At 45.4% G+C, this 11,799-nt stretch overlaps 1 protein-coding gene across 1 annotated transcript; it reads right to left on the bottom strand.

Annotated features, from left to right (window-relative positions):
- Nucleotides 1-5,032: 5,032 nt before the first annotated feature.
- Nucleotides 5,033-8,991, bottom strand: aplnra (apelin receptor a). Its single transcript, XM_073065794.1, has one exon. The coding sequence runs from the start codon at nucleotides 8,939-8,941 to the stop codon at nucleotides 7,847-7,849; it is 1,095 nt and encodes a 364-aa protein (XP_072921895.1). The 5' UTR covers nucleotides 8,942-8,991; the 3' UTR covers nucleotides 5,033-7,846.
- Nucleotides 8,992-11,799: the final 2,808 nt, after the last annotated feature.

Below are 11,799 nucleotides of genomic sequence, written 5' to 3'. Positions count from 1 at the left end.
GGGGTGGAAATCAGTCTCTCTCTCAAAGGAGGTGTAAGGCTCTCCTTCCCTTCGCTAGCCTGCAGGTCACCCTTGGGCAAGGTGTAGCTCCTGCTCAGCTACCCCCCTCCCCCCGCAGATCAGGGTCAGGTGGGAGCAGACATGGGAGCAGGCCTTCTCAAGGGCAATTGTGCCTCCAGCGGAGCTCCTAAAAGAAAGACTCTTGTTATTGAAATTCAGTTAATTTCTCTTTCTTGATGCTCCAAAAAACTTCTCAGAGAACTGAATACTTTGAAATGTGGTACCCACTAAAGCGTGGGAAATACAATAATCAATTTATGCACAGCAAGTTCCCACAAATAATATGTTAATGACCAGATGGCCTTTACTTTTAACAATGCTTACTGGGTGATAAATAATGGGTGACGCACCAAAGATAACTCCCATCTTTCCCTTCAAACTCTGGAATGGGATAGTTTATATCCATCCATGGGAACAGAGAGAGTTTCAGCTGATGGTCCCAACCAAAAAGACTTGACTGCTTCTTGGACAAGAAGCAACTAGTTGTTCGGTGAAAGGTCAAGAGTATAAAATTCTATATTAAACCACAGGAGACAATTGGTGAGTAGTTTATTGCCTCAGGTTTTACCCACTTGGACACAAGTGACATAGCTTTCTTTCTTTTCTCCTCCATCCAGTCTTCATATGCAGTCCTTAAGCCTGCGTGAATACTTCTTCCTTCAGTCCTCAACCAAGGGTCCCATAGTCAATGGCCATTTGGTTTTTGCTGGATTCATTTCAGGAGTTTTGCTGTTGTTCCTTTCCGTGCCTTGTGGCACATCGAGCAGCGACATTACTGTTTCTTTAACATTCATCTGAAAAGCTCGCTCGATGCTCAATCCCAGCGTGCAAGGAGTCGGCCGTACCATTCACCTCGAAGGACCACTGCTGATCCCACTACACCACCGACCGGCTTCACTTTCATCGCTCCAGTGGTCAAAGGTGCCATTGCCACTGAAGCTCCATCCTGGGTCAGACCTAATGGTGGACGGGGCATGATTCAGCACTCCACCCTCACGTAGACCATTCACACAGGCCCCTAGGCTGCTCTTCCCACGGACCTCCGAGTTTGTACACGGGACTTCAAATACCCTTCTCTCTGCCAACTCAATGATCTGGGTTGGCTTTGTTTCTAAGTGGCAGCTGGTATTTGTCGACTGTCACTGCACAGAGAGGCCACCTCAACAAAGAAGCATTTACAAGGGGTTTAGGTCTGCTGCATCTCCTTGGGTAATAACAAAAACAAAGAAGCTTATCACAGATAGCAGTAACCCTCATAGGAATGGTTTACACATTAACTTCTGTTTTTAACCCTTTGCATCATGCCTCAGAAAGGCAGTGTCCATCATTAAGGACCCGACCACCCTGGACATGCCCACTTCTCACTGTTACCATCGGGAAGGAGGTACAGAAGCCTGAAGACACACACTCAGTGATTCAGGAACACTTTCTTCCCCTCTGCCATCCGATTTCTGAATGGACATTGAACCCATGAACACTACCTCACTACTTTTTTTAATTTATATTTTTGCACTAACTTAATTTAACTATTTGATATAGATATATATACTTACTCTAATTCACAGTTTTTTCCTTTCTGTTATCATGCATTGCTGTAAAGTTAACAAATTTCACGACATACGCCGGCGATATTAAATGTGATTCGGATTTTGATTCTATCAATCGTAATTATATGACTAATCACAAGTAGGAGATCAAAGGATGTGTTCAACGCTAATGGTAGAATTCCCTCAATTCAGCAGAGACATATGTTTACAGTCAGATTTGTAGAGTAAGATTAGGAACTTTCCAAAGCAGGCAACTATGACACAGTCAAACCCAATCACTGAGATCAAGAAGAGATTGCTGGATGTTGAAGTTGAAAAATCCAGTGATGATGATGTCAGAAGGTAAATAGGATTTGCTAAGGATTACTCATGAGCAATCCCTGAATGCATTTATTATTAATGCTCTTTGTTACTTATCTAATGATGCTGTCTCGGGCAAAGGCTGCTTTGTAACTTGATGAATTGTAAATTGAACGGACATTGTGCAGGTAAAAGCAAGAAGCTCGTTAGCAAAGTTATCGTGGAGGGAATGTAGAAGTTTAATCCCGGCCCTGGACTGAGATCATTACCCTTAAACAAGCACAACCATGTTTCTTTGAGCCAGAAGTGACTTCAACAACTGGAATTGTTTTGTCCTGTGACCTCCACTAACCTTAGACATATTTCAGTGCTGCTTTCATCTCAATTACGGTCACTCTTACATCAGCGTGGAAACCATACTCCAGCAGTGATTACACCAAGGCTTAGCACAGTCTAGATTTGAGTTGTCATGGTGAAATCACGACTTTCCCCTTCCTTTCCGGTCCTGAAGAAGGGCCTTGGCCCAAAACATCGACTGTTTATTCATTTCCGTAGATTCTGCCTGACCTTCTGAGTTCCTCCAGCGTTTTGTGTGTGTTGCTCTGAGCAGTGTTGGGCTTATCATTGGTTAGAAAACACTTCATGAGAAATGCTTGAAATGCTTGGATGGAGTGGACGTGAAGAAGATGTTTTCTAATAGTGCAAGAGTCTACAACCAATGGGGACACCTCAGAATACAAGGTCGTCCCTTTAGAACAGAGATGAGGGTGAATTTCTTTAGCCAGAGGGTGGTGAATCTGTGGAATTCATTGCCACAGACAAATGGGGAAGTAAAATCATTGGCTATTTTAAAAATGGAGGTTGATAGGTCTTTGATTAGCCAAAGGCTATGGGAGAGGGCAGGGAAAATAAACCATCCATGATCAAGTACAGAGCAGACTCATTGGGCTGAGTGGTCTAAATGTCTTATGGAGAACATTTTTGATAATTCCATCTGCCACATTGCTGATAATTGAAACCAGATTGATGTCCAGTGACCTTCTCTAACATCAGTGGTGGTTCCTGCCAGAGTGCAAAGCGGTTTCATTTTTATAGGCAGGAGCTTGGAAACCAGGAGAGAATCTGGTTACTCAAGTTTTCAGCAGTACAACTCCACATGCTTTCAGGACTAGTATGTACAGTTATGTGTTCCGATGCTTTAACGGCATGAGAACAAACATTAGCTGAAGACATTTATGATAGTGAGGATCTCAAATGGATTGTCAAGAGTTCTTAATCAATCAATACTAAGGGCTGAAAGACTGAGTTTTGAATGCAAGTTCTGCAAAGACCCATTTCTGACAATAGGCTCATTGTTGCAGACTTAAGATGCAGTGCAAGTTGAAAGTTCACAGCTTTATCTATTGAAAGTTATTTTAAGTATTTGCATGCATGTGGGCCTGCGTTGTGGTTTCACCATGTTAATGATTAATGATGATGATTTCCAAAAAAAAACCTTCAGCTTTCCTCTCAGAACCAGGTTTGTAAAATGTGCTAAGCAAATTAACTTCAACTTTCAGTGACCGAAATGTACTTGGGTGTGTTAAAAATAGTATAAGTGCATCTTACTAGAAAGCATCATCATGCAAGTGGCTAACAGAAAATTGTATATTTATCAATATCCTGCATGGAATCGGCTTGTCTGGCCCTTCGATCCATGCTGCCTAGCAGTCCCCCGATTTAATCCAAGCCTAATCTCAAGACAATTTACAATAACCAATTTAATCTGCCAACTGGTACATCTTTGGACTGTGGGAGGAAGCCAGGAAACCCACGTGGTCACAGGGAGAATGTACAGCCTCCTTACAGGCAGCAGCGGGAATTGAACCCAGTTTGCTACTACTGCTGTCTCAAATCCTTTCTCAAACTAAGTTCTTCATCTTGACACATAAAGCTGGTTTTGTTAGAAACCATGTCCTGCTGGAAGGTCTCGGCCTGAGGCGTCGACCATACTCTTTTCCGTAGATGCAGCCTGGCCTGCTGAGTTCCTCCAGCATTTTGTGTGTTGTTTTTTAGAATAGGGGTTCCCAACCTTTTTTATGCCATGGACTCCTACCGTTATCCGAGGGGTCCATACGGACCCCAGGTTGGGAATCCCTGCTCTACACAGATACTTCCTGATTTGCTGGATACTTCCAGGGCACTGCTGAAAGGCCCTTGTAATCCCAGAAATACCATCTTTTGGAGATGTTAGACAAAGGCCCCCCATCAGCCTTCTCAGGCATTCATTAAGGATCTCACTGCATTGTTATAAGGAAGAGCAGGCAAATTTCATCTTGTGCCCTAGCAAATATTAATCACTTTAATATTAATTTATTTAAAAGCATCTCTGCAATGCTTCATTGCTGTTTGCGGAAACAGCAAATCGGCTGCTGTGTTTATTTAATTTCAACAGGAACTGCACACTTCAGTGGAGCATCAATGTTGCTGGTCTCCGCTCTCGTTGCTGCAGAAGAGCGACCTCTCTCTCCTTCACTCAGAGAGAGCTCGTCTGAGATACTGAACTGCGAGGTCATGGACTGTAGTTTTGATGGGCTCTAGATCTTTGGGGGCTTTTGCTGTTGTTTGCATGGTGGGGTTGGGCTGGCGGTGATTTTGCTGGTGCAAATGGGGGAAGGGGACTTTAGGGTTCTGATGTTTCGATCATTCATTCTATGAGGTTTCTTGTTTTGTGGATGTCTGCAAAGAGTGAGAATTTCAGGTTGTATACTGTATACAGTCTCTGATATTAAATGGAACCATTTGAACCATTCGATGCCAAGTTTCAGAGGTGTTATGTCATGTGTGTCCTTTGTTAAAACTGTACCAGACTGCTTCTGTAAAACACTACAGAAAGAGAGAGCGAGTAGAAATGTTTGAGAAACTTGGTGAAACAAACCTTAATTCAGACACTAGCAAATGTGTGTGATGGAGGATTGTTGCAAAATGGAACATACTTTCACAAATGTAATTAAGAATTAGCAAATGAATGACGTGTGAGAAGTAAGCGTGGTCAGGGGAAGTGCAAGAAACAAACTGTGAAATGCAGATTACATTTCAAATATGAATATTACAAATCACAATAAAAAAGCACACACCATGGCATGTTTGAAGCTTTATTCTCCAATTGGAGAGTTTTATTTTGTAGGAAGACACAGATATGCATTATACAATAATAAGACACACTGTTGTAAATGTAACAAGATGTCAAACTGATCCACAGTTTGACAGTGATATAAAAGTCCAGAAATAATTGATATTAAACAAATATAAGGCAATATGTAGCCATATCAAATATCATGGCAAATGGAATCTCCAGTATCTTACTGGTTCTTACCATAAACGATCACACCAACTCATACAATCACAACACTTGCAGTTGGTACACAATTCAAAAATACTTCACTGCTCATAATTAAGCCAAAAATGAAAGGCTGTTTCCACCTAACTCAGCAGTAACAAAACATTTTGGCAACAACAAAAGCTCTAGAAGGCACTACAAAATTAAAATAGTTTATCTTCTCATTAAAATAATGAACCCCATTATAACTCTGACCAAAATATGCAAATTGAGTATCACAAGCAGGCAGTTAATTGTGTACTTTGTCTTGGTTAGTAGGGTCTCCAATGAAAGCTCTTGCCATTGTTAAAATACAAATGTTTACCTTTGGGTGTACATTCTCTCCAGCCAGGTACACAAGGCCACAAGATATAGGAACAGAATCAGGCTATTCAGCCCATCGCATCTGCTCCTGTATACCTGGTCTAGCAAAGCTGGCAACAGACAAGCTGCTTTTATTTTACCTGAGAGCTACGCTGTTGTCTTTAACTCTCAAAGTTTAAGTAGGAGGCAGATTAAGAGAGGAAAAAAACATTTACAAGATACAGATCCACTAACAATCTGTTGCACTTTTTAATTTATTATTTTATTTTATTGAGATACACTGCCCAGCGACCCCCGATTTAACCCTAGCCTAACCATGGGACAATTTACAAAGACCAATTAACCTACCAGCCATTCCTGGAGGAAACCCATGTGATTGTGGAGAGAAGGTCCAAACTCCTCACAGACAATGACAGGAATTGAACCCGGGTCGCTGGTATAGTAAAGCGTTGTGCTAACCACTTCGCCCCTCTTGAGTGGAACTTAACAATTTAAAAGATGCTCAAGGCTCATTGATTAAATATTATGCTGCTATAAGGAATTAGCTGCCTCTTTGTAACACAGGAGCACACAAGAGTGATCAGAGATTCCTCACTCTTTCAGCCATTCCTACAAAGGAATTTGCCTTTCAGTCTCCACCAAAATTATTAAAACAGTTTTTTCCCCTTATTTTACTAGGCTCACGTTTCCAGCATTTGTTTTTAATTCAGGTTACAACTTGAAGCACGGGTGAGGTACTAAACGGGTTGCAGAGCGCCAGTGGAACTGTCGAGGCGAGAGTCGCAAGTTTGCGCTCAGTGAGGCTGTTCGGCCCGTCGTGTTCCCGGCCGAGCAAAATAAAATAGAGCTATTCAGGATGCTTGGGATGACAGCTGATTATACAGATGCTAACATTAAAGCTGTAGCTCTCTCCTTTGTTAGGTTTGACTGCATAATTTGCCTTACAGGAGCAGCATGTGTGGTCACCCAGCCTAGACGGGCATCTGCCGTCACAAACACAGAGCGCTTTGTGCGTACTGTTTCCACGCATCCAGTCAAAGAGACGGCACACTTGCTCGACTGTCTGAAGCCAGCCTCCAGAAAACTGAGAACTGAGATTAATTTTAAATCACTTGTATGCCCTGATAATCTATTTCGGGTATCATTGGTTAGTCGTGTCGACGGGCAAAGGTGACGAGACTTAAAAATCAGAAACAGTGTAAGTACAAGGTCTCGAGGTTACATGAACAAAGCCACGGCGAGGAATTTGTCACAAAATATTAATAAGCAGGCACGATATATTTTTAAAAAAATGTCACTGGTCCTTTTAACGTTTAGATCCCTGATTTGTCACGAGTCAAAAATACACAGTGAAGGTTTCGTGTGTTTCTGTCAGCCATTATCAAATTGTAAACCAGCAAAAGCAGGCTATATTTATAAAATATATCTCAGCTTTCCATCCGGGATTTCAGCACAAGCTGTAGCCAAAAGCAAAATAAACATACATGTTTACCCAAACAGTCGCTTCTTCAGTCTCCATTCATTGCCCACCCCTCAGGTGCCGCCGCTCGGGGCTACCAGCCCGGTGGGATCCACTTGGGGGCGCTGTGGGAAAGCCAGAGAGCAAACGTTCAGAGCTCCCGCCACCGCTCGCACATATCAGGGCGGAGCGGCAAATTCAGATCCACATCGCAACTACCGTCCGGGGTGGGCTGGGGCGCGGTGGGTAGGGGCAGCGCGCCCTGTGGACTGCGCCGGGGAGACCGAAGGGCAGGAACGCAATAAAAGGGATTGGAGGCAGCGGGGAGGGTGAGGGAGCATCCCGCAAAGAGAGAGAGAGAGAGAGAGAGAGAGAGAGAGAGAGAGAAAAAAAGACATTATTTCAGAAGAAACCGGCTTCTGTCTCAGGACCACATAACCCCACCTCCCCATTCCAATCCCCGACCACCCCAACCCCTACTTATCAAACAGACGTAAGCATCAGGAAAAGTAATTTCTTTAACCATCTCCTGGAATGAGGCTACCGAGAGCATTATTTCCAGGGGCGTGGGAGATCACTGATTAACCAGCGGCTAGAGGACTAGCCGTACCTAGAACGGCGGCCCCCACGCCCCAAACAGCCTCACTTCACTCGGTGCAGTGGACAGAGCCGGGGGTAGGGTGGGGGCTGCAGGTTCCAGCCAAGAGGTTGTCCTGGATTGGGTGAGGAGATTGGAGTCACCGAGTGGAAGCAATGAATGGGCAAAGAGTAGTCTCGAGTCCCTCCTGCCGCAGGGCGCTACACCTTAGTGGCGGAGGAGGGTGCCTCGCTTTTGGTGGGGTTGCTCATGCTGGTGGAGATGGAGGTGATGGAGACGTGCAGAGCTTTCTTTAACCTGGAGCAGCGAAGCACAGACAGACACTGGGATCGGAAACGCTGGTCGAAGAAGGCGTAGAGAAACGGGTTGAGACAGCTGTTGATGTAGGCCAGGCAAGTGGCGTAAGGGTGGGCCATGTGGAGGAATACATCTAACGAGCAGTGGATGGAGATGACATCCAGCCAGAACAGGGCGTCGATGGTCTTGATAACGTGGAAGGGAAGCCAGCAGATAGCAAAAACCAACACCAGCGCGCTGATGATCTTCAGCAGACGCCTTTTCTTCTGCTCTTCTTTCTTGACGTTCTGGAAGTGCCTGGTGACGGTGTTGGCGATGGCGCAGTAGAAGGTGGACATCAGTAGGAAAGGTAGGATGAAGCCCAAGGAGCTGGCGAAGAGGCTGAGTCCCCCGATCCAAAAATGCTCGGTGTCTTCGCTCGCCACCCAGGTGTAGTCCATGGCGCACACGGTTATGTTCTCCTTTTCCTCTGTTTTCCGCAGGAGTAAGGCAGGGAGAGCCAGCAGCCCGGCCAAGAACCAGATGGCAGCCAAGGAGAGCAGTGTAGTGCGGCTGGAGCGCAGCTTGTTGCTGGACAGGGAGTGCACGATGGCCAGGTACCGGTCAAAGCTGAGACAGGTCAGGCAGAAGACGCTGGCATACATGTTGATCATCACAATGTAGCTGCTGACTTTACAGAGCAACCAGCCGAAGGGCCAGTGATAGTCTAGAGCGGCGTACACAGCCCACAGAGGTAGGGTCACCACAAACGCCAAGTCCGCCAGCGCCAGGTTCCCGATGTAGGTGTCAGCCGATCTCCTCTTGGTGCGAGATCGCCACACTGTGCAGATGACCACTCCATTTCCCGACAGTCCGAAGACAAAAACCAGCATGTAGAGCACCGGGACCACCGAGGAAGAGTGCTCCCAATCGGTGTAATTGCACATCTCACTCTCGTTTGCGCAGAGACCGTCCACCAGGTCACTGTTGTTCTCCATCTCAATCAGACAGTCAGCCATCGCGAAGCCTCTCAAAAAATCGCCGCGCTTTTGGGCTTGCTGTGAGAGTTGATATACCCCAGGTTCCGCCCCCACCGGTGGACCCCCCTCCCAGGACAACAAATCAGCAATTCCGAAGAGGGCAGATTCGATTACGCAGTACTCACCAACGCCAATCCTTAAAGAGGCATTCATGTGAGGCTTGTTTACAAACAGCCTCACGGTAGAACTCCCTCGTTAATGATGCTCCTTCAACATTGAGAATGTTTGTGTCTGTAGTGTCGGGTTCGGAATGCGGGGCGGGGAGCAGTGCGGTTTAATACCTCCGTTCCTCAATAAGAAAATAAGATTCTTTAAAATGGTCAATTCAGTTTGCATTTAGCGAATTAGCGGGCAGAAGCCATGAGATCGCAAAGCGGAACCGAGATTACACTGCGAGAGCCAGGCGGTAACAAATTAACCGCGGAAGGCAGGCGACACCTAACCCCTATAAATCAAGGCAGCACCCAAAGCATTGAAACACTTTTAAATCGCAGATTTAATACAGGTCCCCGCACAGTTGCGAGTTTAGAGGGGGACGGGAGAAAGTCGACTGTGAAAATGCTGCCCTATCAAATAGAAAACTAACTGGCGATAATGTGGAATAAAAGAATGGGATCTAGATGGTAAAATAAAAAAAAACACTGACTGGAGTTTGACTGGGTCTCAGGGGATGCGAAATACTTTGGGTCCGAGAAATTAAGCGTGAAAAGTCACCGAGTGAGAGCATATTTGTATTACATCAGCGACCTTTCATCGAACAAATTTGAGGGACCTTGTTACTGACGCACTAAAAGGGGCTTCAAAAATCAAAACAGACAAAAAATTCTGTCAGCGGCAGCAAGTCTCCTAAAGACCATAGAACTGCCTCGTTGTGCAAAAGTTTTTGCAATCAATGAAAGTTGTAAGCGATCAGTGGCGATTACTTCTATCGACACTGGCCACTACATCCCTTCACAATGTTCACAGCTTTTGTTCCATTTTCTGCAATAGTGTGGACCACGAGCTGGGAAGTCCGGCTAAACCTCAAAGCGGATCTGCGCGTCGTATGGAGACGATGGCCCGAATGGCCTCCTCCTGCGCTGTAAATGTGTAGATGTGTAACGCGGGTGTAACCGATGGATCTGACCGTGAACCTCGTCACCGCCGAGCTTCTGTGAAGCGTAGCATTCACAAAACACACGCAAAGCGCAATTTTTTTTTCCAAATCTGAGGGGTATTAAAGTTATTATCATTCAACACTTACAAAAAAGAAGAAAGACAGCATGTATATCCATCAACAAGTATTGTTCTCAAACGTGCAACATCGACACCAGTTTCCAGTATTTTCACAACTGGTCGTACTCACTACAATTTTGGTAGGAGCCCGGAGACTCAGAACTTGGAGATCATCTTTGTAGAATTGATTGATCTCATTGGAGCTGGAAGTGGGAATGATTTGCAAAGCAACAGCTTGGACATCTCCGTCAGATGTCATGCTTACAATGGTTATCTAGCTATTACTGGTCCAGATTCCATGTCGATAATGTCAGCCAAACCGCAGCGGTTTTCCTTGTCAACACACCGCAAAGCTGGCGGCAACTGCGGTTCAGCTGAGATGCGAACATTGCCGCCGTGAATGCTTCAGTTTCTCTCCGCTGGCCGCACCGTTTTCAGCCTTTGCCAGTGGAATTAGGAGAAATCATCTACACTGACTTTTACAACAAAACTTTAGTTAGTAGATTATTTAGTGTATGTTGCACACAGAATGTCTGAGACGGGTGCTGGGAGCAGATACGATGGTGGCGTTTTAGAGGCTTTTAGACAAACTCATGAAGATGAAAGGAACGGGGTGGTGGCGGTGGCGGGAGAGTTTGATATGGATCTTGAGCAGGCCGATGGGATTAGTTTTTCACGTGGTATCCCGGCCGGCGCAGATACCGTGTGCCGAAGGGCGTCTCCTGCGCACCAAGCTTCCAGCTTCTAAAACGTGACACTTGTAGGAAATCTCAGTGGCTCGATCGCTTCACAATTTTCACCGGCACGTTTCCAGGCTCCTTGAGTCATCAAGTCATAGAAATGTACAGCACAGAAACAGGCCCATCGGCCCATCTAGCCCGTGCCGAGCCATTTAAACTGCCTACTCCCATGGACCTGCACTGGGACCACAGCCCTCCTTCCATACCCTTAATCTCCATGTACCTACCCAACCTTCTCTTAAATGGAGCTGGCATGCACCGGCAGCTCATTCTCAGGACACTCTGAGTGAAGAATATTCCCCTTAAACTTTTCACCTTTCACCCTTAACCCATGACCTCTGGTCGTGGTCCCACCCAGCTCAGTAGGAAAGCCTGCTTGCACTTACCCTATCTACACCCTTCATAATGTGGTATATCTGTATCAAATCCCTTGTCAATCTCCTACCTTCCAAGGAACACAGTCCTATCCTATTCAACCTTACCTTGTAACTCAGGTTCCCCCGGACGGACGCAGCAACAGCCTCCTACACTTCCTCCTTTCATTGTCTGCAGCAGTGTGGACCAAGAGCCGGGCAGTCCATCTGAGCCTGAAAGTGGATCAGCAGACATGATGGCCTGAATGGCCTCCTCCTGTGCTATAATTGTCTAGGTGTGTTACACTGGTAAATGATGCAGCAAGCCATAATACGTGGCCTAAATATTGGGTTTTAACATTAAAAAAGTGGGATTTATAACATTCCAGCTTCTACCTTCATTGTAAATACATGATCCTGTATTGTTCAGAATTCTGTATAATGTTGTAATGTAATTAAATATGGTTGTTATTCCCTCTGGGTTTGCTGCTGGGTAGGAATTCTTTCACATAATTGGCTGCTCAGCCAG

Source organism: Hemitrygon akajei, chromosome 14 (assembly GCF_048418815.1).
Source record: "Hemitrygon akajei chromosome 14, sHemAka1.3, whole genome shotgun sequence".
Classification (NCBI taxonomy): Eukaryota; Metazoa; Chordata; class Chondrichthyes; order Myliobatiformes; family Dasyatidae; genus Hemitrygon; species Hemitrygon akajei.
Note: the sequence above shows the minus strand (reverse complement) of the source record. Positions and strands in the feature narration are given on the sequence as shown.

Bases quoted from the DNA above. Each gene is read 5' to 3' on its own strand.
- aplnra (XM_073065794.1), bottom strand. From the start codon at position 8,941: ATGGCTGACTGTCTGATTGAGATGGAGAACAACAGTGACCTGGTGGAC.